Consider the following 26,357-nt stretch of genomic DNA (forward strand, 5'->3'; position numbering starts at 1 on the left):
AGAAAATGAAAATATTGTGATTAAGAAACTAAAATAAAGCTCACCTTTTAGAAATAGGTGAGAAAAGTCAAACCACTTACCTTAACATGGTGGGATGTGGGAAGGGGTATTCAATAATGAAATGTTTTTGTTTTTTTAACCAACCCTCCTTCAACTCTTGACAAATGAAATTCTACCCTTTTAGTTACCTGTAGCCTTTGAAAGACCCTCATTTGTGAGAACAATCCTCAGACAGTCCCTTATAGACAGAGCCCTCCTGATCATCAGCCAAATGATCTTTACAGAAGCACACTTGCAACTTAGGATATTATTCATCCAATCCTAGAACACATACTCAGTAAAATCTTCCAAAACAACAATTGACCTAATTTCCTTCCACAACAATATGACAATTATTTGCAGCTAGATATGAACAACTTTTCCAAGTCTTTTTATTACAACCATGCACTATATACAAGCAATTTTCCATTGCAATATTTGATACAGTTCTAATATTTACATTCTCCTGTACACTATACTTAATATAAGTGGAATGATCAAGGTTGAAAACATATTCATCAAATTTTTTCTAATGATGGCTGCTAGTAAGAACAAGGCAACAACTTTGAGATATACAAGCATCTTACACCTATTAGAAGCTGTTTGATAATTACTCCATTACTGTATTTTTACAGCTTAAGACATAAAAAGTGTGAGTACTTTGTCTTAGAAAATCCATGACATGACAAAGAGGTAAAGGTATACCAATATTGGTTCAATGTATGCAACTAGTAAGAACACAATCTAGTATTTTAATTTATTAGAAAACGGTTGTCTTTCTATGAGGTGGGGGTTCTTTTGGTGGAGTTGGAGGCAGAGGCCGACTGTTATTTATTCTTTTCTCATGAACAGGCATGTTAGGGATAGGATCTAGCCGTGACGAGCTCATGACAAGAGAACTGCTTTGCCGTGCCCCTTCTTTCCCTGGTTTTGTTTTGGCCTGAAGTGGGTTGATGACGCCAATATTTGGTGCTGCTTTGAAAACTTTGTTGAAGTTTGTTTCCCTGTTGAGAAGTTCCAATTGGAAATATCTCTTCTCATCCTATGAACCCAAATAAGGAGACAGCATTAATACAAAAGTATTGTAAAATAATACAGCTTGATTGCCAACCCCTGTGTGCAAATCTGCAATTTTCACATGGGTAACAGGCCCTATATTGTTCACATGTACAATGCAAGGGAATGCACATGGTTAAGTGGACATGCAAAATGGAGCTCCACATTTGAGCTTGACTACAAACTGAGAAGTAGTTGTGATCAAAATTTAACCCTTGGGACTAAATATCTGATGGACATTCACATGAAGCAAAAGATGACCGAACTGATACAAGTCCAGTTACATTTAGTGAAAGGGATCATAGTAGTTCTTCAGGGAGCAAGTACCTTCTAATTAAAAATAATGGTTAAAGAAAAATCAAAGGAAATGCTGAAAACTAAATGAAATATTCAAACTGACCACAAGTCTCTTCATATCCAGCTCCCGTTCAGCAAGGGCCCTCTTAAGCTGTTCAATAACTTCCAAGTCTTCTGGTCGTGACTGTCGGCTCCTGAATTTTTCTTCAGCCTCCTCCAGCCTGTTGACAACAAAAAATTGCATTTAATTTTGACCTACCTCGTATTATTTCCTTGAAGTGGGTTACATGAATGTTAAAATTTCGAGATAGAGCACCTTCATAGAGCTCTATAGACTCACATTAATTGTAAAGCAGAAATCTTGTCACAAAGGAGTTCCTTGGATCTATTAAACTCTGCAAGCAAGGACTGAGTCTCACGCAGATGATCTGCTGCTATGGAGTCCACCTCTTTCTGATGTGATCTAGCAAGGTCTTCTTCTCGTTTTCTGAAAAAAAGAGGTAAAATGTTTAGTAATGATACACAATTTTCAATTGGAAGTGTACAAGAAAGAAATAGTATGATTAAAAACAACTAAGTCTACAATCCAGTACCAGAATTATGAATACTGTAGGTTGGCAGAAAGTTCCGTCTCCAATCTAAATGCCTGACTGACAACCAGATTATGAAAGAAATACAAACTATAAGGCAGTGATTTTACTAGGATTTCATTTGATGGGTGTTCATAAAAAAGTACAAACAAAACCTTAACATTGATACTTAAGGCAGATACAATATACTGTAAAAATATGGATTATTATGCAATCCAGTTTAAAGAAAGCAATACTATTCAAACCTCATTTGTGAATTAGCCTCCCGTCTGACACTGAGTATCTCCTGCCCTTTGGCTTGCAGTTCACGTTGAAGTTGTTCCATATTACTTTTCACCTCACCGATTTCCTCATCCAGTTCTTTGAGATGGCACTCTCTCTCTTCAATCTCTCGTCTTAGCTCTTCTATCTGATTCTGATGTTCAGTTTCCTGAGTGGCAAATTAGGAGCAGACATTGAGAATTAACTTTCCTCTCAAGGCCAAAAGTCACTCAGAGTATTACTGACAGTAACAGTTGTAAATGATATAGTAATAAGTGAGATTTACTCATTCAAAGTAGTGGTGAAAAGGCAGTAAATGCCTACCTGTGGATCCATTTGTTGATGAGAAAAGAGTTTTTGAAAAACAAATATTTTGAATTACAGTTGGTAACTTACATCCTTGGAGTGCATCTCATTGGTACGCTGAAGTTGGAGTTTCACAGCTGCTAATTGAACCTCAAATTCTCTATGCAATCTTTGCATTTCCTCCTGTTGGACACGCAAAAGCTCACTTCTCATATTTTCTATAAAAAGAAATAAGAAACACTAATTACAAAGGACAAAAAGAGATTGAAAAAGAAAAAGTAAAAAAATCACAAGGAAAAAATATGCAGTTACTGCAAAAAAAAGATGTTTTTCAAGCAAGTCATGCAAGGCATGAGTAAAAAGCATAATTTCCATTTCCCCTTTACAACAATGAAATAATCTGACCATTTAAAGCTGGTGTGAAAAATAAACAATTTTGACAACAAAGCTGGAGTTGCTTTTAGTCTCAATGCATTCCCTATAAACAGCAAAATGGAATTGTCCTGTGGAAATGGTGGATGTGCACTTTAGTTACAACTTTTTAAAAACATGTTTAACTTTAGTTAACCCTTTAACTCCCATGAGTGACCAAGAAACAATTTCTCCTTACAATATCAATACAATATCAAGCAGACAAGTGATGAGTATAAAGAAAAATATCAATTAGGGAATAATTATTTGATCCAATACTAAATTCTCTGAACTAACATTATAACAATTGTATGGTTGACAGTAAGGAGAATTACATATTTGATCTGGGAGTTAAAGGATTAACAAAAAAAGGGAAAAAACACAATACTATTTATGGCTTGCAACAACTGATGCTGTATGAAAACCTTTTATAAAAGTCTAACCTTGATCATTTTCATGTTTGATTTTTATTTCTTCGATGTCTTTCATACGTGTCTGCTCAGCTTGGGATTTGATGGCATCTATCATGAGTTTATTTGCCTGCAGTTGAGATGTGATCTCATCTCTGTGACTCTTCTGTAGGGCACTCTCACGTTCCTGAGAGAAAATGTGAAAGAAAAATTCATGACTAGCATTCACATGTTAGAAATTAGTACCTTGAAAAAGAGGACAAATCAGCCACTTGTCATGTTTTCTTGCAGAAAAAAAGTTACTCAACTTATACTTAGGTAATTAGAGATTAATACATATTGCTGCAAACTTCAAACCTGATACCAAACACTGTGTGAACATTCACCTATTAATTAAAAAGCCTGAAATAATCTAGCATGTACCTTTATTTCTTCATCTTTGAGACCTTCCAGCTTCTTAAGCTCTTCCTTGTGTTTTTCTATCAACTCTTCCAGCCTTTTGTTGTGTTGTAGAGACAAGGCAGATATTTCTTCCTCCATGCGTTTCCTCTGTAAGTCAAGTTCTTTGCGAAGGTCAAGCTCAGCTGTCGTAGCATTCCGGTTTGCCTTTTCCAAATCACCTCGAGTTTCAGCAATCTGAACAAGGAGAAAGCTTATTAAGTTTATGCATAGTGAGCTCAGTCAGAATTGCTAAATAAAATGTACTTATTGACACTTAAAAAAATTTCAGCAGATGGTTAAAATCCAGAGGCAACAGTTGACCATTCAGGTAAGAGACTGTTAAGAACTGATGATAGCAGTGACTGACACTTTGACAACCTCAGTGGATATTGTCATCAAAGCCAAGTAAGACACTGACCACAACTTCCATTAAGGTTGTCAAAACAATAGCCATTAAGCACCAATCAATTCCAGGCTTCAACATTCCTTCAGGCAATCCACAGGCACTGGACTGTCATCTTCACCCTGGGGGGTATGGAATTCAAACCTTGCCAAACTGTGGTGGGGAATTTTAACCTGAAGTGTCTAGTGGAATTATTTAAATATAGACTGAGGTGTTTAAAGGTAAGTAGTCAACTTTTGCAAACAAAATGGCTCAGACTATACAATCACCTCTTATCAAGTTATAGTCTGTGATAAACATTATTATGTGACAAATCATACCACCCTATACTGTAACAGTAAGAAAGGTGCTATATTAAAAATTACATAATCATATTAAATATCAAAGTGCAAGTTTCTTTATGTCAAGACAATGGTACTAACAAACTTCTTGGAGTGTTCAAGAATGCATTTCTTAGCAATTGCAAGATGCGCAACCTGTTTACAAAGAACCAAAATCAAGTTGGTTTTAAAATTCATCCAGTTTTGATTAAAAAGTTGAGATCAAAATCTACTGACTATTCAAACGTGTTCTCTAAACTCAGTATAGAAATTGACTGAAATATGCTCATTCTTAGGCATTTGAAACTAATATCAGTAATGCATATTCTCAATACTGTTCACTATACATTTCTGACAAGGAAAATTTGTTTAACAATCGAGAGCTTCTTTAGTTGGTCTTCATTTCCTTTATTCTTGTGTCCTTTATATGTGATTCAGACAAGATATTGTAAGGAGAAATTAGAATTTAGTCACTCTAAAGGGTGAAAGAGTTTATGACTTAATCAGTGCAGAAAGGTTGCCTCAAAGCCCAGATACATTCATTTGATAATACTGTCTGTGTACTTACAGTCTTTTTTAAAGCATCAATTTTACTTTGCAGCTCTCCTCTCAGTTCTTCTCTCTGCAAATCTTTTATCTTTGTTAGTTGCTCCAGTGACACACGATTTTCCTCTCTGTGCTGTTCATTTAGCTGTGAGCGCAGTTTACTGCATTCATCCCTGAAAGTTACCAAGAAATAAATTATATGCTAAACATTTGCAGCTCATTTTAGTGGCTGCTTATTTCTGAGTTGTACTGTACCTGTATTCTGTTCTTTGGAAAAAAAATTACTCACTCAACAACATTCCCACATGGTTAATACACAATTGGAATTTTACTTGTGTCATTTACTAATTCACAAGAGCTTTTGAAGCATGGTTGATATGACAGTGATATTTGGTGCATCAACTACTCTATAAGTCAACCCAAAAAAACTTACCTTAATTTTTCACTCCATTTAGTATCCAACTCATTGGTAAGTGATGCTAGTCGGGCATCTGAGTCTAATTTTGCATCCTTTAGAGCCTTGTCATGGAGCATTTCTAGCTTGTACATCTCATCCTGATTAAAATTATAGTTTTTATTTTTAATTATTATGTGACATTTTCATGACAACAACATCTACCAATAAGTACAATCAATGATATTCTCAAGATATCTGTTGTATGTTAAGATGGAATTATAGGTAAAACAATATTAATCTTGATTGTTTTGTTGTTTTCTCTATTTTTGAGCTTTGGCAATTTACATGGAACTACAAAAAATGCAGATTAAACTAGCTTAAAATTATTAAGATTTATATTCACTAACAACAGTGTACAACATATCCACTAGCAAATACAAGGGTTCCTTCAAAGTCTCTTAAAGGAGGTATCTTCCTAACCTGTTATTGCTTTGTTTTAGACAAAACATTAAAAAAAGACATATGTATAAGTTCCTCATGTTGGCCCTAACAGCTGTGTGGACCTGGCTTTTTTCAGAGAAGTGTTCATGTATTTTATTCAGTGTTATTGGACATTGATTGCCATGCAATAATTCTATAGTGCAAAATTCCCTCAAAGAGACCTTACAAGCTATAATTATGACAAAAGGCCAGTAAGACTTTTATTAATGAATCATCAATAACAGCAACTGACAATATTGATGACCTTCTTAAATCAGTTTTGAGTCAACATGATTTTCATGGGTGTTTGACTTTTCACAAGCAAGAGAGATCTTACCATTGACTTTGCATACTTGTTTTCAGCCTCTTGCAAGTCAGTCTTTGTCTTTTGTAATTCCTCCTTAGTCTGACTAAGGGCTGTTTTCAAGCTGTCAATATGCGATGATGCAGATCCCAGTCCTTTTTCACTATCATGAACCAGCTTCTCCAATCTCTCAACTTCATCTTCAGACGACCTCAACTTATTTTTCAAGTCACTGCAGTGATTCTCAAACTCAGCAATAACCTCATTCTTCTCTATCCGCAACCTCTCAAGTTCTTGCTCCGAATTCTCCAAAAGTTCTCTCTCCTTCTGAGACAAGTTATCTTGAAATTCTTGCTGTAAATTCATTACGTGGTTATTATGATCGATACCAAGTTTTGTCTTCATATCCTCAAGTTCTTTGCTATGATCTCTCTTTAACTTTGCTGTGACATCTTCAAGTTCTTTTCTCAGTGAAAATTCTTTGCTAGTAGATTGTTCACCAGCTCTTTTTAATTCAGCATTGTATTTTGATTCCAAGTCTTCCTTCTCCCTTAAAAGTTTCTCAATTTCCTGTACAAAACAAATTCAACCAAATGATAAATCACAAACTTAAAGGCATTAAAAAGTAATTGAATTCTGAAAACATGTCATTCATTTTCTTAAATATCTGAATTCAAGAATATGTGAATAAAGATAGGGGTAGCAATTATGTTTATTTTTATGAAAAAGTGTGTGCTATACACAGGTAAATAGGATAATTGAATCACAGGTCTTGCAATACTTTCAACGCATCTGGCAACTTTGTCAGCTTTTGCAATTGTTCTTAAAATCTCGATTTCATTCAAAGTTATCAAAGTAAGGGATTTCTTCTGATAGCTGCGAGTGTAGTAGTCTCAAGCTATGGTTGAGGGCAACAAATAGGTCTGTGCATGATTGTTGTCATTTGAAAATACAGGAAGTGCCATTTAGAATCAATTTACAAATGCAACTCCACCATAACAGTACCTTTAGTTAATAGTTACAACATCTTGAGTCAAACAACTTGTGGTAATTATGTCGAGCTGTATGGCTTAAAAATGTTAATTCATTGATTTTCTGTAAGTATTGCAAAACAGAAAGTGGCTGCAAACCCCCTACAGTGATTGTTTTTAAACTCTTTATAAATAACAAATTACTTGTAATCAATTTTTTTAAAAATTGGGATCATCAAGCTGATACTTATAATTATCAAGCAGCATACATGGTCAACTTAACTTTGTTTTAACTATGTCTTTGTTATGGCAGCTTGATAGTTTTATGACAAACACAGCATGTTCAAGAATGACCAAGCATTAGCTGTGGATTACTAAATTTTTTAATTTTTATTTCACTTTTCTCTGTGAATAGAAGTGTCAATTCATCCATGAAGGTGAGAGCTTTTTAATCTATTCAGAGCTATATAAGGCCATAAACAATACAGGTAGCAGGGGATGTGTAATCTAACCTGTTGAAGATGCATGATCTTTGAGTCAGTTTGCACTGTGTGTGAACTGAACTTCTTTCCAAGATCATCGTGTTCAGATTCCATCTTATTCAGTTTACTTTGTAGGCTTGAAATGTTTGCTTTCAGTTCCTTGATCGTTGTTTCCTGAGACAACTTGGTTGCATCAAGTTTGCTGATTTGCACTGTTTCAAACAATTTTCATGTGTTAGCATAGAATAATTCATTAACATCTAACCTTTTGACCCCTTGGAGTGAATAGCATCTATTTTCTCCTTATAATATCACCCCTGAATCACACATAAAGGTCACAGGAATAAAGAAAATGATCACTAAATAAAAAACTCTTGATTCTTACACAAATTCCCATTGTCAGCACCTTCAGAGATGTATAGAGAACAGTATGGAGAATATGCATATTGATGTTGGGGTGCAAAGGGGTTAATATATAACATGAATAAGAGACAAGTGATTAACTTGCATGTGGAATTTGGTGAAAAGTGATAAGAGGTTTTTTTGGTGATAAGTGAGTGAGTTGCAAGTGGAATGCAGTGAGATGATTGAACTCACAGTTTGCCACTTTTAAACCAGCAATGGCAATATCTATAGATGTGGATTTGTAACCATCTGTTTCATAGAAATAAAAAAAAATAGTTTAACCACTAACATTGTGTCATGGAAAAATTATGAAACTCAAGGAAATATTTCTCAAGCATCTTCCACCAAAGACTTTTAAAGTCCATTCACGGATTGAATGTAGAGCCTATAAATACAGTGTACTTTTAATACTAACTGAGTTTAAGGTTTGACATAGAAAACAAGGTTAGTAAATTAATTATTTGATACCTCTGGATTCAAAGAGATCAAGAAGTTTTCAGTTCAAACAAACTTTTGAATCTAGCAGGTCATACAGTAAAACATAGCCTGATGAACTGACCAATCATAGTATACACACTACCTTAGAGATTTAATAAAAAGTTTTCAACAGGAGAGCAAGACAAAGATCAAAACTCCCCAATAGATATTAAATGTTTCATGGAAAACCTAACGTGTGGCTGCTAAAAAGTTTTTCCCATAAGATAATAAGTACATGAATAAAAAGAAATGTCACGAAAGTACCCCATTGTGCAGCCTTTTGAGTTTAAATATGTCCACCTGCCCTAGTATTGTATTGAATAACAATATGCACACTTTCCATAATAGATCACTTGTTAATAAAACAAATAAATTAATTCTTCACAGGAAAACTAAATATTCGATCAATGATCAAACTTGATTTCCGAAAAATAATCAATAGGAAATAATATTACCTAAAAATGATATCAAAAGAATAAAAATTACAGAAGGAACGCTATAAAACCGATTAATTTCAACAAAGAACATTAAATAATTCTATAATCACATAAAACGAAATTTTGTTTGTATTATAAACATACAAAATCACTTTACTTTACTGTGAAGTCATATGAAAATCATACTTGTGAATTGCGGTTTAAGATATGGATATGAAAGCGATCTTCGCAGTAATGAACACAACTTAAGCAGTAGTAAAATTAAGGTCTGAAAAAAATTCAGGCTTGTATGGTATTTGAGTCTATGACCTCTGCGATACCGGTGGCGTGCTCTACAAACTCTGGGAGCTGGTCATAATGTTGGTTAGTAAGAAACCCTTGAAGTAATGAATGTTATATGTGAACTACGGTACTTACTCGATTGACGAGCGATCTCGGCCTCTTGCTCCTCACACCGTTTTTTCGATACAGTTAAGTTACTTTCCGTCTCCCTTAAACTCTTCAGGGCTTTGGATCCCTCTTGCCTCGCTTCCTCGAGTTGTTTCGCCAAGTTTGTTGAATCCCCTTCTTTACCTTCGAGTTTGGATTCCAGTTCGTTTAGTTGCGTTTTCAAAATGGACATATGTTGCTCTCCGTCACTTAATTGATTTAGTAACTCTGAAATCCTGTCCTTAAAGATTCGTTCTTGTCTATTCCATTCGGTTTTAAGAGCCTTCTCTCTTTTTTCCCACTCTTTCAGTTGAAATTCTTTGGAATTTTCTTGCAAAGTTCGCGAAGCAGCCAATTCTTTTTCGTAAAATGCTTTCAGTTTGTCCAATTTTTCTTGATACTCAGATTCAATTCTATGTCTTTCCTCCGCCACAGCATCGCTAGAAGTTTCTGCCCGAGAAAGCTTTTCCTGAATTTCTTTTTCAAGTTTCTGTTTTTCCTTCACAACTTCATCGTAGCGCACACGATGAGCTTTCATGAGCTGGTCGATCTCGTCGTGATGTTTGCTTGTCAACTCCTCCACAGCTTTGTCTCGATTTTCCTCTAACAGTTTCCTAGTAGCCTGAAAATCCTTCAGGCGTTCTTCGAACTCCTTTTTAGAAGTTAATAATTCCTTGGACATGGTCAAAATCCTATCAGAAAACTCTGATTTCAAACGAGCTTCTTCATCATTTGTTCGGCGCTTGAAACTCTCAAATTCCGACATCGCCTCTTCTCGCTGGAGCCGTTCCTTCGACAAATGCGACTCTAACATGTCGATCTTCTGTCTTTGTTCAGAAACAGCATTTAACCTGGTTTTAAAATAGTTTACTCTTTCTTTCGTTTCCGCCATAAGCTTTTGCATCTCTTCTTCATGGGCCGTTTTCATGTTTTCCAAAACATTTTCGTGTTCGTCATTTTTGGTGTTGAGCGCGTAAATAACTTTAGTAAGTTGAGCAATCTTCTTCGACATCTTGAGATGTAGGTCTGGGGTAACATCTGCAGGAGAATTACCTCCATGGCTGGCCACATAAGTGCCGTTTCTGTGCGGCATACTGTGGAAACTCGAGGCTGTTTTACTCGCAGCCATTTTGACTTCTTTCCTCTGAGGACTGTTCCTAAAGCGGTTACTATAGCTACCAGTGATAAATAGCGCTCTGTTGCCACTTCCAAATTTGGTAAACAGATCAGACGCCATATTGGATCGTCAAAAAACAACTTCTAATTTTGGACACAGAAAGAGCTTTTGGTAGAAACAAATATTGGTGTGTTGATGAGGAAGTAAACAGCATAATCTTTCCTCGCAATACTATGTTTAACGATGAAGCACAAGAAGCAGTAGAATTTAAGTCGTCGTGGAAAACCGAAAGGTGAGACAAAGTGATTTTAAGTTTTATCTGGCGGGAAATTTATACCAGGATTTTAAATACTATCAACCTGAAATTTAATTTATCAAGTTCTGAGTGTACTTTGATGTGTGTGTTTTCTTTTTTTTTTTTTTTTTATTTACTAGAAAAAACACTTTATGGTAAATGTAAAATTGAAATCGAGCTGGCGTGAAAAATTAAGTGAAAAAAAAATTAGTACACTAACACTGTGTTGTCAAGATGTTGTGTATCGTCAAAGTGGACAAGTATTCATTGAAATAAAATCTACATCATTTCCAAAGGTCTAGCAAAAATGCAGGGGCTCAAACCAGTGAGATTATCACTTATGAGGCAGACGTACAGTCAATCCATCGGGTAGATGCAGAGGTACTTGAAGACACTTCCTATTTGAGTGTGTACATAATCACAGAGGAACTGAGCTAACTTTTATGATCGCCACAATGCTAGGATCGCCAAAGTGAATTGAAACAGTGTTCAATTAAATACATCTAAGTGCCAGAGATTCCAACCTCTAGAAATATGAATCTAGTTGGGTTTGATATTATATCATGCCCTTCTGACCCTCCCCACCCCCTGGACCTTCCCAATGCCCACCCTCCCCCCCGTTCCTTTCTTTCTAGTCTTTTCTTCCACTTCATCCCAGTCTCCCTTCATGAACTTTACCCCTTAACTCCCAAGACAGAATTTCTCCTAATAATATCAAGCAAACAAGTGATGAGAATAAAGAAAAATATCAATGAGAGGATAACTAGTTGATCCATTACCAAATTCTCCAAATTAATGTCGTAATAATTGTATGGCAGACAGTAAGGGGGGTTATTAATCAGGTCTTTGGAGTAAAAAGGTTTAAGTCATCAGAGCAGGAGTGCATAACCAATCAGAAAAATATTACAATTAAATATTATGAGTGAACTTAACCAGTGACTGAATACTTAATATGCTTCATTATTTGTTTACTTTAGACTCAAACAGAAGAAGAGGATGAGAAAGGAAAACTTGTCTTTGTTGTTGAGGAAGAGAATCCAGTATGCAACATCATTTTTTGTTTTTTGGATTAATTATTGACTCATTGCAATCAAAATTTCTTTAAATTTTTGCTTTATGGTTTATACCCCATCCAGGCCATAAATGTGCATTGTTATACATGAACAGGTCTAGGAGTTCACTTTTCTAGTTTGAGGTCTGCTCCACACACTCCATTCACTCTGACCAATAGATCTAGCACTTAAAACATCAACTGTAGAAACTTCTTAAAGTGGCCAAGTTAGATTGAATTCATCAACTCAGTTGATGAAACCAAATCATCCACTGTAGCAGGATTGTGTATGCCAATCATGTACATTTTCTTGCATTTTGTTTTCCTTCTGTTTTTAAAGGGCCTTGTTAATTTTATACTAAGAGTCTATCCTGAGGTGAGCCGACAATTACAAGCCAACATTACAAGTCATGCTTTTGATGGTAAGTCGCAACCACTCTGTTAAATTTAATTTCCGATTATCCTTACTGTCTGCCACACAGTTCTTATAATGTTAGTTTGAAGAATTTGGTATAAGTTTAGCTAATAATCCTATTATTGGTATTTTCCTCTCTTCTCATCACGTGTGGGCTCAATATTGTTTCAATATTGTAAGGAGAAATCCTGTCTTGGTCACTCATGGGAATTGAAGGGTTAATTAACATTAACATTACGTGTTCAATTTTTAAGGGAAACTCAGAGAGAAAGGTGAAGTGGGAAATTTTTTTCTTCCAAGTTACAGGCTTAAATTGTGGTAGTTCTGGGGTTTTGTGGTTTCTTGTAATTACTCCTGATGTGTAGCAGAACACTTGTCATCTTTATGGTTATGGTCTCAGTTTGGGAAACAGACTGTGTGAGGGGGCCACGGGTGTGGCTAGACAGGTGCTGGGGTGCTTACAACATTTCCTAATAGTGATATAATTGTGTTGTAAATCATCAACATATAATTTGAGTGTTTTCAAAAATGTGCCAGTCATAGAATCATGTGGGCATAAACCTTTTTGAATGCTAGATACTTCACTTGCCAGTCCTTCTCGTTGCTTGGATACCAGCACACTATTACAGAAAGTAGAATTGCAACATAACTTACTTTAGATTGAGAGGTGCAGAAATTTGTCACTGTACTCTCCCCCCCCCCCACCCCCACATTTGAAAAATCCAAGCTATCTCCCAGTAGGTGTCTTGCAATGGACTAACTACCATCCAAGGGGGAGGAGATGTTGTTAGCCATTTGTTACAATAAAAAGAGGGATGAACTCCTCATGTTCCATTCCAACAAGTTTACGTGTTGATAGTTACATTGGACTGAATGCCTTGTAGGTTATGAAGAGAGCATAGATGAATCAACCAGCTCTGTATCATGTGCCCATACATTGATGAATGCAGCTTTAGTTGAAGATGAGGTAACCAATTTTCATCTAATGGAAAGAAACTCTCTTTGTTCTTAATTGCTAAAACATCTGTGAAAAATTCTGGAAAATTTAACCAGCTAAGTATCTCATGAGTAGTTACAATAGGCTTTAGGTTCTAAGTCAATGGAGATGGACAGAATAACAGGACAACCACAAGCAGTGAGGGCAGTTGTCTGCAAAATTGCTACATTATCCTTGGCTTTATCCATCATTTTTCATGACCTCTCATCATTGATCTCCTATAAGCAAGAGCCTGATCAAGATGGGCTCGTGCTGCAACAAATTTCAAGTCTTATTACAATTATTTGCTAATCTTTATGAGTATTGTCAAATTATTTATCGGATGTAAATTACCAAAGCTTGACAAAATTGTATAATTTTTCATTTTGCTCCACTTTTTAGCTACAGGTTACTGGCTTGTCATGGAATTCCACTGGTTCAGTAATCGCTGTCTCGTATCCTTAACATTAAGTTTAATTCTCACACCCGAGAGAAATATTTAGTCATTCTTAAAACTGACAAACAGCTTGGACAGGTTGAAAACTGTATGAAATTTATTGTGGAGCAATATGATTAAAATTTGAAAACTTGGTTAGCTTCCACCATTCACCTCATGCAAACGAATTTTGTTATGTTAGTGTTTACTTGTAAAGCCATTACATTTTATCATTCATGGTGAAGGCTTTCTACATGTCAGCATTTTTGCATCAAGTGTTTAAAACCAAGATTAAGATAAAAGTTCAACTTAACTACACAATGTTAGCTATGGAAGGTTTGATCATGAACACTGGTGCTCTCATAAGGTGTGTAAATGTTGATTACAAAATGTGTTTTACTTCATGTATGTCACATATGAACGTACCTACTAAATTGTAGAAAAATAGCTCTAAACAAACTGAAGATTGAATACAAGAGTGATCTTCACAGATTCCTGTTGTTCTTTGTCATACAATGCAACCATTTCTCGAGGCCGGGGTCATTGAATCATTGGGGCAGGAGCAATTCTTAGTTCCAGGCTTTAGTTAATCATAAATGATTCCATTCTATTTTTGTCAACTGATGTGGTCATTCCTTTGCCAGTCTGCCCTGTGTACTTGGAACATTGACAGGAGAGCAATTGATCCAAACAAGCCTGATATCACCATTGATCTATCTGTAAGTACTGCAGCTTATATGAGTAATTCCTCTGCTCACAATAATTCAGAAAGGTGCTAGAACCCGCTGGTGTTTGAGGTAATCCTTAACTCCCATGAGTGACCAAGACAGATTTTCTCCTTACAGTATCAATACAATATCCATCAGACAAGTAATGCGAATAAGTAGAGATATCAGCAAGGGAATTATTAGTTGATTCAATGCCAAATTCTTATAACTAACATCATTAGAATTGTATGGAAGACAGTAAGGGGAATTACTAATAAGATCTTGGGAATGAAATGTTGAATCACATCAGGGTTCTCTAGAGATTCTGATCGCTTTCTGAAAAAGTTAGCAGTTTTACATAGTCATGTGCATATACCATAAAAGAACACTACAATACTGAAGTTCTTTTTTTTTTGTCTATTGGTCAAGGATAGATCTAACCCCTTATGAGGGAGCAGCAATGATAAAAAGAACTATGGTAAAGCTATCTTTTGTTGTTGTTTAATCTCAACAGAGTTGCTTGATGTGTATTGCTTTTCATCCAAATCTGCCATCGGTTGTCGCTGGAGGATCATTTAATGGTACATTTGGGATGTAGTTTGCTAGGTTTTCCTGGTTAAAAAGTGAAATATTAACTCCTTTATTGTCTCTGCGATTCTTTGCTCCCCGAGAGGCTTTGGAGAATCCCTTTTCCTTTAAAGGTAGTTAATATCTCCGAGATCGATCCACGACTTATTTGTGCTACAATCCTCAACAAAACTCTTGAGACAATTTCAAAGAAACGGTTGAAAATGAACGTTTTAAAGCCTTTTAGTCAACAAGAACCCCCCCCCCCCTTACGCAAATCTTACAGGAAGTAATCGATAAGGGTGCTTCTCTTAAAGCGTTTAGCGATAAGTATGCGAAAACGATTCGCCGCGAGAGGAATGGAACTGAAAATTGAAAAAACCGCTTGCACGAATTGGCTGGCTTTGAGTTTTATCTCCATGTTAGCGGATGTCAAAATTCCCATCAGCTGACAACGCTTTTCAGTCGATCAAATGTTGGTTATCTACCAAGAGAAACACAAATGCTAGCTTTAAAATGGAACTGAATTGCAACATGGAAGATAATTGAGAGTGTTGACGAAAGGCGCAGAGATGTCAATTCCTCTGAATGATATTGATCAAGACGGTCGAAAGATTTTTTAATTTGTAGCCATTCGCAACTGCGAGCGTTTAATCGATTAGTTTCTTTATTTGTCATCATTATGATATCAAGTGGCAACATAGTTAGCAGAGGTTAGCTGGTTACTGTCATGTATTATTTAGGAGAGATACAAGTTTGGGACACTGGAAGAGAGGATGAGACTGTCATTGCTACATCGGGAATGGGATCAGATTCACACCGGGAACCCGTTAGTAAGGTATACTGTTTAACAAACGCTGTGTTGCCTTCCTCTCTCCAGGATAAAAATCTTTTACTTCTTTGAATTGCGAACAAAGTTTTTATTTGAAAAACATACCACATTATCTAGAGTTCTTCCTTATTAACTCAGCATAATCTTTTTTTTTCCTATCAGGTCTTGTGGACTTTAGATTCCAGCTCTAAGGGGACGAAGTATCAGGTACGTCAAAGGATTTTGGTTCAACAGATGATTGCGATATTATCAGGTTAACCATTATTGTTCTGTGACCTTCATTTGCCTCCAGATCCTTAGCATAAGTGGCGATGGCAAAGTCCTGGTATGGCAGATGACTCCAGGCTCACGTGATCTCAAACTAGTCGGCGGTTTCATTTTACAGACAGACAGTGTTCCACGAAGCATGCGGTTGAGCAAAGCCCGCGGTGATGCTGAAATGGGAGGTGATATTTTTAAATTGTTGGGTTTTCTTCGTCTTTTGGGGGTCCTAAGTGTATTATATGTGTTATTGAAGTTAAACCAGTAGATACTGTTTCCGTTAGTACTCGAACAAAGCGCTTAAACGATGAGGTGTCTAACTTCAAACATAGAGTTTTTAATGATTTTGTCTATCGTTGTACATGGGAACTATTTGCAAGGTGTTGCATGTTGCTTTTTTTGCAGTCGTGTTTTAGAAACAACCAAAAATCATTCATAAGCCCTTTCATCAGGCAGCGGCAGCTAGTGTTTCTACCAACCTACCTCACTCTAAAGCTCAACCAAAAGTTTTGTAGTTAGGAAATTTGTTGGGGGTCCCCCTCCACGTTGGTAAGCCTTTTTTTGTCACATTAAGTTAAACACGGCGTAGAGGTCGACATGGCAATATGGTGAGTACCCTCTGTTTGACAAAGTGTGACACACCCCCCCCCCCCATCCCCACTGAAAAATCCTGGCTACGCCTATGTTGTGGTCACCGTGCTTAAAGCTTCGCAGAATTTGACTGTGTCCTTTCCCTTTCAGTGACTAGTATGTCGTTTTCTCATGAGGACCGCACTCTTTTTGTGCTCGGCTCAGAGGCTGGGGGAGTATTTAAATGTTCCATGACATCAAGAGGACCTCCCGTGACAAGTAAGAAGTGTATCGCATAGACATACCACTTGCGTCAACACGCTATGAACAACAAAAGTTTAATGATCATTATTAATTTAAAACTTAAGCACCACAAGTAGGTAAAAGGATAATTCAAACCTTACAGAATGGTATTTATCATTTTGGATATCTCTTTTTCTGCAACTTAATACAACAGGGGACAAATTCATAGTACTTGTGCAAATTTTTGGGGATCACATGGTTTTAGGGGGGATCACATGGTTTTTTGGGGGGATCACATGGTTTTTTTGGGGGGAACGGAAGGAGGATCAGTCATCGCCAACAGAGTATAAAGGGAGGGGGGGAGGGGGGCTATAGAAAATTTACTACATTAATAAGATGATTACAAAAATTGACTGGATTATAGTGATTTTGCAGAGCCATACGGGGGGATCACGTAACACAACCAGACTCCTACAACCCCCAACCCCAACCCCCTCCCCCACAATAGGGAAACTAATGACCAGTCCCTCATGGAGTGATTTAGGGCTGAACGAAAACTATTCGGTTTGCAATCATGACGTAGGGACCTCGCTGCACATGGAACCGTAAGATGGTTTATCTTTCTCCCACGTTCATGAACAACAAGATAAATTTGTACAATTTCTTTAACACTGTCTTTCGTTTTCTTACAGATGTTCAGAGCTCCGTTCCGTTGCGTTCCCCTGTGACTTTTGCCTTCTCTCCTCACTTTGGGCCTGTGTTTTCAGTTGACTGTTCACCTTATCACCGGAATCTCTTCCTTACTTGTGGTACAGATGCATCTGTTAGGCTTTACTCCATGTTGCAGGTAGGGCATATTTTTCTTTGGTAACAAGTAGGATTTTTTTTTCTTTTCCGGAGAGTTCATTTGCCTGTCGAATGTAAGAGGGGGCGCTGGGAGCCGTTAGAAAATGGAAAACAGGCAACTTTTTCATCGAAACCGAAAAACCGGAATGGTAATCACATAGAACCGAAAGGTTTATAGTCATTTTAGTAATGTGCGCGCTTGTTTACAGTTCTAAACTTTACTTGACAATCCAGCTGTGTTCCATAAGAAAATGAGAATTTATGACTCGTTTCGGCCTTTCTGTGTTCTTTTTATAGAAGAAAGCAGAAGATGAAAGTTCTCCGCTCGTAGTCTATTTATCTGGTAAACTTAATTTCTTCCTGCCAAAGAAAGCGTTTTAAACAGAGCTATTCTGTTTATCAGAGCAGTTGTACTCAGACTCTAAGTTGACCTGTGTAGGACGGTCTTCAAAATTAAGATGCCTTTATTTTCAAACAGTCCAAGCCCCTATTTTCAGTGGAGCCCGGAGCGGGGTATCTATTTAGGGTCCGGTGGTCTCCTTCACGCCCGTTGGTATTTTCCGTCGTTACTGCGGATGGCCGCTTGCTGATTTATGATTTGAAGGTGAGTGTATTGGGTAATTACTGTTAACATTAAAAATTCCCCGAAATTCAGAACTTCGAAAAGAGTGTTTCTGGAAACAAGGGAGCTAAATTCTTTGACCATGAAATCTCGCGCCATCAATTCGCCCTCTCAACCAATCAGATTCAAAACTGAAACTAAAACCAATCGCGACTTGGTTACCCGCGTTTTCCAGATAATTTGCTAGCTTTGAATTTAGTTCTGATTGGCTCTCTGTGATATTTTGCCCTTCTCTAATTGGCTGCTGTGATTACTTTCAAATGGTTTTGGTTATACGACACTCGATCCAAATGCGCTTTACTCACTCGACTCGTGGGACGGATTACGTTTGGAAAGAGGACTATCATGTTCTGCCAATTTTCTTGCCTAACGTAGCGTAGTTGTTGGAAAATTTTACAACACTCATTGACCCTTTTTCCGAAAGCGCCTTCTTGCTTGTTATCCTTCCATATTGATATTTCAGTCTCCATTTTGGTTAAGGAATTAAAAAAATAATAATTTGCTGCCGATTTGGAAAATGGCTGTAAGAATGTCTTGTTTTTCTCTAGGTTGACCGGATCAACCCAGTGGTCACGCTCGATGTCACAACAGACAAATCACCGGTATATTCGTTGGAGTACAACCTTCAAAGGTATTCCTTTATTCTGTTGTAGCTACTGTGTAGTTTATTCATGTCTTGCAAATTTTTAAAAATTTACTTTGTCGTTTTTGTTGGTGTGCGATGTAAACTAAATTTAAGCGGAGTTCGATATAAACATGTTTTGCTATGGTAACGCATGTTTCACAGGTTCTGTGCGCGGGAAAATTTGTGACTGATGAGTCAGCGACAAACCAAGCTCGGAAAACACATAATCAGAGAGAAGCGCGGGAAATAAAAGTAACCGGTGTGTGGACGGCGAAAAGCGCGGGAAACAATGTAACTGGTCTGGCTAGTCAGATATAGTGGCCACTGAGAAGTCTGGGAAAAGTTGCAACCGGTGCCGAGGGCTTCCATACTGTGAAATACAACCATCAAAGTCGATATTCCTCGGTTAATTTTTTGTATTTTTGTTTCTAGGCGTCAGACACTTGCCACCGGTGATTCACAAGGGCGAATCAAAATATGGAGGCTCAGCGATGAGCTAACAACCCAGTCCAACCGAGAGGAGGAATTCCTGGCGGTTATAGCAAATGACACTCAAACAGAATAGGCAACAGCAACAGCGACATAAACACGTTTCCGTGAGTATTTTCTCTTCCCGGCCACCGGAAGTAGGGAAGGCGTGGAGAAGATAGAGAGACCTGGGAGCGAGGACGTAGCGAGATATGTCATCGTCGTGTTTGCCTCGTCGACATCGTGCTTTGGATTATAGAGGCCACAAGCTATATTCGTCGTAGAAACAGCTGAATTCTTACTTCTTGTACAAACACATTCCCTGGATTCTTGAAAATTTATCTAAGAGAAACTTAGCAAAATCTCGGAATCCATAGAAATATTTTGCGAAAAGAAACTAATAATGTTTGCTTTCTTGACTTCGCAAGTCAAGCATCTTTGGGTGGTTTTACTTCCTTGTGATATAAACTGTTGTTCTGGTTGTAAGAACCAGTTAAATTTTCTTCAAGATGTCCCCTTCCGAAATTCTCATGGTTCGTGAAAGACAGATAATTCACAAGGGGTTTATTTTTCTCCCACTAATTCGAGTTTGTTTTACTTTATGCTTTTCTTTCAAATTTCCTTTTGGTTTTTTTCCCTCTCCGAAACCATGTGGTATACAATGCACCCACCAAACTGAATGGAATATTGCTCATTTTCGCTTGCTCCAAGGCGAATAAATACCTTCATCTGGACAAACTTAAAACTGAATAAACATGTCATTAAAAATGCATACTATTTGCGAACTTTTTTTGTGGCCATTTGCAGCCCCCTCAAGTTTTCTCATTATTCTTCGAGTTTTTGGACGTTTTAAGTGAATCGCGTGAGGATTGGATTGGAGCCAAGTGACAAAACGAGAACGAGGGGTGTCAACGCAAGCCCCACAATGGTAATTATAATGTAGCTTCCGCGCCATGCGCAAACTAATCGTCAAGGTCGATACTTGTCCAAGTGAATTAGAGTTAGTAGCAAGAAATTCAACAACAGTAACAAAACAAAAACAAAACATTTACCCATGACTTGTTGTTTTCTTTTGTTTTTCCAATGTTATAGTTTCCAAGGACAAGTTGATGAATCAACCAAAGGGTGCCAACACACTGAAATACATTTAAGACTTGTATTAAATTAATTAATTGTTAAGCGAGCGAAATAAGCCTGTGTGTATGTCGCTCCAACGGCTCAATACCGTGTGGAGTCGGACATTGCAGTACGTAGAGGTCCAGCCGTTAATGACCTGTACTGTACGCGACACCACTTGCTTTCTCAAGAATTTCCAGTATCCTGCCATAGGCTAACTCCTTTTTTTCATCCGCCAGGACTTCCTTGTCGAATAGCTAAAAAAGAGTACGAAGAAGAAAAAAAGAAACGTAAATAAAGTGGAATAGGATAAAGGAAATGACTTAAATGAAACAAAAACAAAGAAAAAGGACACAGTGAAATCTCAGAAAGACTGGTAAAAATGCCTGAATAAAACAGAAAACAGAGATAAGAAATATAAAATAAATTGTTAAAAGAAAGGAAATTTAAAAGCAAGGAAAAAGGGGAGCCAACTTGATCTAGAATTTTAAACAGAAAACGGATAAAGACCATGAAATACAGACCTATGATGACAGGAGAAAGGTGAAAGAGATACAGACAAAGAGAGTTGCGGGTCTGGTTCGCGTAAACTGATTAGTCAGTTTTGCAGTGACGTTATTGACTGAAAGACTCGTTTATGTTAGGTCAGTCCTGATCGATCATTTACGATCCTTCGGTAATGTTCGGTTGTTCTGCTCGGTTCGTTTGTTGTGTAAATGCCGTGAATAAGTCCTTCCTAAGGTGTCGGCAGCTGTTGACATCTGTCAGGAAGAGTCTGTTTTGAATTAGTAAACCAAGTGACGTAAACCTTTGCACCTAGTCTCACACCATCGTTGGCGAACTTAGCCAAAGAAAGTTACAAGGGCGATCTTATAAGCAACTCGGGAAAAGGTCAGGCTTTAAAGAATCTCTTGAAGAAAATCTAGAATCAAATACTGACTTAAAAAATTTCCTTGAATTGCATGTCAGTGCTGACTTTAGTCCTCCTAAGAAGGTCTGCTTTGGACCCAATCCAAGTAATAAAGGCAAACGTCGCCCGGTGAGACATCTCGTCCCCAGTCTCAAAGCGCACATAAACATAAGCTCGGTTGTTGTCTGGTGCAAAAACAAAAAGCCACGTAAAGATATATTAAACTGTTGATCTTAAGCTTAAGTCACGTACAACTACATCCACTTATCTCTATTTGTGAAGGCGAGTGAAAAGTGGGACAAGAGAGAGAAAATGGAGGAAGACGAATCAGAGCGGCGTAAATCCTTTCTTACTCCTTCCCAGACCAGTGAAAATTTTTGCTCGCTCGCAAAGTGTCGATCGCAGCTCATCCACTACATTTATATATTTTTTAACGATGTCCTCTCTTGCCACGAACTATTGACGTTGGCAAAACGTATCACAGCCTCCGAGAAGGGAATTGCTTTCTCCTGCTATTGCGCATGCTCAAGAGGGATACGTAGATTCAATTCAAGATCCTTTTACTGTTTTACATTAAAATCTTTTAGTCCTGGTTAGAAATTGTTATCATCTCGGTATCATGGGCGCCGGATCACTAAAAAAAATTGTTTATGATTGAGAATCAAAACTAGTTCCTCTCGATTGTGTTAACTTCACGTATTGCAGTACTTTACATCATACCCCGAATAACAAAATGTCTTCGCATACTCAGCCTAAAAGATGATTGATGTTCTTGGTGAAAGCCTCGTGTTCCAGGTCGCTGACCTCGTGAACTGAGAGGCTCAAAGGTGTGGTGGCCTTTATCAAACAGCCAATAACTAATCAGAAAGATCTCGACAATGAAGTTAAAATAACAATGGGACGACGTCGAAAAAAGTCCCGCGAACAATCAGCGGGCACGTACGTTCTCACGCGGCGAGAAAGATCGGCAGGTGGAGTGTCTAGAATTGTCGAATCATCTGCTGAATTTTATAACTTTTATGTTGGGTCACGAACACCCATAGAGCCCTCCCTTGGTTACTCCCGTTTTTTCTACTTTTCTATCAATTAACAAGCCAATACTTTCCTACTTTGGGCACAGTGTACACCTCTTTGAATTTTTTTTTCTGTTTTAAAGTTTTCTTTTGTTTTCTTTACAGTTTTCAGTTAAATACTTCAAACAGAAAAATTCATCAAGCGACTAACTGACTAAGGAAAAACAGCAAAACAATAAAAAACATCAAAATATTCTCAAGTGCCATTTAAGCACTCTCGTAAATACTGCGATCCGTGACGCTACCAACATTGGAGAAATACTTGCGAGTTTTGGTTGTTCTTGCCTCGGCATACAAAGGTCATCTGACGGTAGCTTTGTTACTGAATAAACACCGAGGTAAGTTGATGTTTTAATCCTTGGAGGGTTAAAATTATCTTGCAACTCTTGAAGCGTTGGGATATTATTTTAGTTTTGACAAAGCGGAACTTGAACATTGTTCAGAAGCTAGGGAAGATAAGATTCCTGAGAAATAAAAACATTGGTTGGTAATTCTTTGGATACGATTCCCGCGGTCTAAAGTCTGATCGCGCGGTCGTGTGGGACACACTGATATTTTTGCATTGAACCCACTAATTGGGAAGCAATCTTTCCAAGGAACCAAAAATCTTAAAATTACATCGCTCGGAGACGTATATCTGTTGGCAACACAAGAAGGTTGAGGTAGTGCTCTAGATTTAAAACAACGAAGAATTCTAATCAAACGAATTCATTGAACTTCAGGAATTTGTGATTGTTAATTTATCTTTAAACGAACAAAGAGGGATTTAAACATTTTCCGAAGAATTTTAAAGCTGAGTCATGTTTCATGTTGCAAATTAAAATCTGGACACGCTTCACTTAAACGCTCTCATCTCGATACCGGCTGCATGTTCATCATTACGATAGTCACTTGTTTACAAGTTGAGTGGCCTAACGATTGGCGTGATGAGCTCCGGGTCGAGAGGTCTAGGTTCGAGTCCTGGCTGGTTTCTCCACCTAGGAGTACTGGGTACTGATGAATTGTCAGGGAAGCTTGTATCCGAGGGGAAATAACAATACTCCTTGTTGCTTCACGTTACAGAAATTGGGATAAGTTCTGGCTAGATGTGCCACATCTCACGAGATAGACTTTCTCTTTACCTCGCCTTCTTACAAGCTGCAAAACCACAAACCACTGATGTTAGGGTGTAAAGGCTTAATCAAAAACAGCTTCTAATCCGCTCTTAATCTCAAGACTCGGTATGGAGTGACTCTCATCTATCATACATGTTGTTGTTTCTTCAGATGATTAGGAAGATTCTTAAAACATTTGCCAAGTTGAATTTTGGTTACACGTACTATCCCGTCCTTCATGGTCCAAACACTGTTTCAGATGTAAAACCATTCGTGCTCATGGTGAAGCGGAGGCTGAGGCCGATATCTAAGCAGCTGTTTGCCAAAAAGGAATTTATAATTATTGCAGGACTAGAGAGCTATATAAAGGAGGAAAAAAGGACAAATTTTTTGGAACTTATTCACTCAAGAAAACGACTACAAAATAACTTAGAGATAATTAGTGAAAAAGTCGAGAATAAGGATGAAGTGGATTGCAAGAGAACTTTAAAAGATCGTCTGTTAGCTCTGGAAAGGTAATACTTTTTAACTTGCTTATATGATCCACAGAGTTTTGCTTTTTATATGTATTTAAAGATTTGAACTCCAATGGCTCACCTCCCTTTCCCCATTTATAACCTCTCACTAAGCAGGGGGGAACTGAAGGAGACCAGCCATTATTTATCGCCAGAGGGGGGTGGGGGAGTGTGGAGGATTTTGGAGGGCGGGTCACAAATTTTTCAGGGGGAACGGAAAGGGGAATAGTCGTCACTAACAACAGAGTATAAAGGGAGGACTATAAAAAATTGACTGGCAATTGGCTGCCAGTGAGGGGGAGGGGGTAATAAGAATTTTACAGAGCCTTAGCGGGGGTCAGATAAATTTATCGCCACGCAACCACAAACAAACCTGAGGGACTCCAAAGTCAACAGCTCACACTGTGAGTGGTGTATCGCTTAAAATCGCCCCTGTATTAATTCATGATGCCCGAAAGACGACGTCATTTGCTTCTGTCACTTAGCTGGATAGACATTGGATTCATAACAGCCATGGTGGAGGGTAATGTCAAGATTCACTATGATATGGGAGAACTGGAGCTGGGGAAATTAGACCAAGAATATTTCAAAGATCCAGATCTGGACTATATACTGCAGGAAACTGAGCTTGACAAAAGAAAGATGGCTCGTCTGGAGGATGAGGAATTACATCTTATTTACAGCGTGATTTACAGCGAAAAATTTCATCTGGGAGGCAAAATAAGTCAAGAGGTATTGATAACAAGTTACTTAGTATTGCCGTCCTTAGAGCCACCTCGTCGTTTCTCCGACCACGTGACTAATAGAAACAACAACTCTGGGGAAGAAAATAGGCTTTTCCATATTAAGGCGTTGCGCATGCTCACTGGACTCTATTGCAAGATTTATTCATATTCCCAAACGCGCGTAAAAAATTTCACCTTTCAAATAGGAAGCACTTGTTATGAGCGCATCTATTGGACAAAAATTAAAAGGACAGATTACACACACAGAGGAACTCTGAAAGCGCATGGAGATAGAAATAACTGGATCAGAAAAGAAACTGTTCTCCTCTACTGATTCGGCAATAGTCGAAGGTTTAAAAGTTATAGATTAATTAGCAATAGAAATTGGCTTTTTCTTATCCCTTCTAATTTGAGACAGTGAGGGAGGGGGTGGGGCGCTTCATTGGGTGTAGTGCTTAATTAACATTTTGGCCCTAGGGGGTGGGTGCTTATTCGGGGGAAGGACGCTTTTTCGAGAGTGGGCACTTATTCGAGGAAAAACGATATTTTTTCATGCGCCTCATTCCAATAGTTCCGCGCGGCGCGCTTAAATCGATATTTTTTATCCTCTATCAATCGCGCGACAGAATCCGCCAAAAAGAGGTGACTGATCGTTGTCTATCTATTAGTTAACTCACACTTTACCATTTACTCCTCTCTGTTTACAGATTTCAGGCTACGGTGGAGTCGCCATACCTGGTCCTTCCTCCAAACTAGAATCAAAACTTAAGGGTTACGTAAACATTGGGAACAGTCCTCCCAAAATTGTATCGAGAAACACACGAGGTCCGCTTTATTTCAAGCCCATTCGCGTCAAATATGATAAGAAACGGGCGAGATTACAGCTTCTTAAAGGCAAATTTGCCGGCAATCAAGTGCTTTATTTCAAACGGCCCTCTCTCGTGTCCAGAGAATTGAAACTTCCGGCGATCACTTTGTTATTTATCTATTTATCTACTTATTTGTTTATCTTATTTTTACACGGTTGAAATTCACAAGTAAAGCATTTGAATTCTGAAATATGCTCAAAAGACTGATCTCTATGTTACTGACAATACGCGTGATTATCTGAAAGGAGCTGGAGAGAGGTTTTTTTAACCTTAAATAGTTTAGCCAAGATTTTCCAAGTTCACTGTCTTCAGTCTACGTCAAACTTCACAATTCCGTGGTATTATCGTTCCTTTTTCGTTGAATCTCTTTGCTTTAGCGCAGACCAGGCCTTCACTTTTAGTACTGTAGGTGGCGCGTTTCTCCGTCAGCGGGAGGATTTGAGACGAGTTGGGAGGATTTGCCAATAGTGATTGCCAGACCCCTTACAGACCTCCCACTGACTCAAATCGCATATAGTGTCTTACTTTCCCGCAGGTTAGAAAACGCTCGTGCTGAAGATCT

At 37.8% G+C, this 26,357-nt stretch overlaps 3 protein-coding genes across 3 annotated transcripts; 2 read left to right on the top strand and 1 right to left on the bottom strand.

The window, feature by feature from the left end:
* Positions 1-403: 403 nt before the first annotated feature.
* Positions 404-10,601, bottom strand: LOC131781825 (protein FAM184A). The gene is made up of 12 exons (XM_059098544.2): positions 9,451-10,601; positions 7,745-7,926; positions 6,295-6,831; positions 5,514-5,635; positions 5,103-5,253; positions 3,794-4,006; positions 3,404-3,557; positions 2,640-2,767; positions 2,228-2,412; positions 1,733-1,879; positions 1,496-1,613; positions 404-1,081 (listed from the first exon to the last, which is right to left on the bottom strand). Exons 1-12 carry the CDS (start codon positions 10,589-10,591, stop codon positions 800-802), a joined length of 3,360 nt encoding a protein of 1,119 aa, XP_058954527.2. The 5' UTR covers positions 10,592-10,601; the 3' UTR covers positions 404-799.
* Positions 10,602-10,693: 92 nt separating this feature from the next.
* On the top strand, positions 10,694-20,380 carry LOC131781406 (cytoplasmic dynein 2 intermediate chain 2-like). Its single transcript, XM_059098056.2, has 17 exons — positions 10,694-10,871; positions 11,171-11,255; positions 11,852-11,914; positions 12,266-12,347; positions 13,225-13,307; positions 13,719-13,771; positions 14,080-14,119; positions 14,397-14,471; positions 14,974-15,040; positions 15,770-15,864; positions 16,021-16,065; positions 16,151-16,304; positions 16,861-16,968; positions 17,625-17,779; positions 18,257-18,382; positions 18,949-19,031; positions 19,458-20,380. The coding sequence occupies exons 1-17, from the start codon at positions 10,813-10,815 to the stop codon at positions 19,588-19,590; spliced, it is 1,506 nt and encodes a 501-aa protein (XP_058954039.1). The 5' UTR covers positions 10,694-10,812; the 3' UTR covers positions 19,591-20,380.
* Positions 20,381-22,818: 2,438 nt separating this feature from the next.
* On the top strand, positions 22,819-26,189 carry LOC131781888 (uncharacterized). Its single transcript, XM_059098604.2, has 4 exons — positions 22,819-22,930; positions 23,858-24,201; positions 24,687-24,933; positions 25,634-26,189. The coding sequence occupies exons 2-4, from the start codon at positions 23,858-23,860 to the stop codon at positions 25,952-25,954; spliced, it is 912 nt and encodes a 303-aa protein (XP_058954587.2). The 5' UTR covers positions 22,819-22,930; the 3' UTR covers positions 25,955-26,189.
* The last annotated feature ends 168 nt before the right edge of the window (positions 26,190-26,357 follow it).

The sequence above is a fragment of the Pocillopora verrucosa genome, chromosome 1 (assembly GCF_036669915.1).
Source record: "Pocillopora verrucosa isolate sample1 chromosome 1, ASM3666991v2, whole genome shotgun sequence".
NCBI classification, from domain to species: Eukaryota; Metazoa; Cnidaria; class Anthozoa; order Scleractinia; family Pocilloporidae; genus Pocillopora; species Pocillopora verrucosa.

Coding starts and splice junctions, on each gene's coding strand:
- LOC131781825 (XM_059098544.2), bottom strand. CDS start 10,591: ATGGCTGCGAGTAAAACAGCCTCGAGTTTCCACAGTATGCCGCACAGA. Junction 5,254..5,513: donor AAATGGAGTGAAAAATTAAG/GTAAGTTTTTTT, acceptor GGTAACTTTCAG/GGATGAATGCAGTAAACTGC. Junction 1,880..2,227: donor GAGGCTAATTCACAAATGAG/GTTTGAATAGTA, acceptor TCTTTTTTTCAG/AAAACGAGAAGAAGACCTTG.
- LOC131781406 (XM_059098056.2), top strand. CDS start 10,813: ATGTTTAACGATGAAGCACAAGAAGCAGTAGAATTTAAGTCGTCGTGG. Junction 14,120..14,396: donor AACACTGGTGCTCTCATAAG/GTGTGTAAATGT, acceptor TTCCTTTGCCAG/TCTGCCCTGTGTACTTGGAA. Junction 16,066..16,150: donor CTAAGGGGACGAAGTATCAG/GTACGTCAAAGG, acceptor ATTTGCCTCCAG/ATCCTTAGCATAAGTGGCGA.
- LOC131781888 (XM_059098604.2), top strand. CDS start 23,858: ATGATTAGGAAGATTCTTAAAACATTTGCCAAGTTGAATTTTGGTTAC. Junction 24,202..24,686: donor CGTCTGTTAGCTCTGGAAAG/GTAATACTTTTT, acceptor TCTGTCACTTAG/CTGGATAGACATTGGATTCA. Junction 24,934..25,633: donor GAGGCAAAATAAGTCAAGAG/GTATTGATAACA, acceptor CTCTGTTTACAG/ATTTCAGGCTACGGTGGAGT.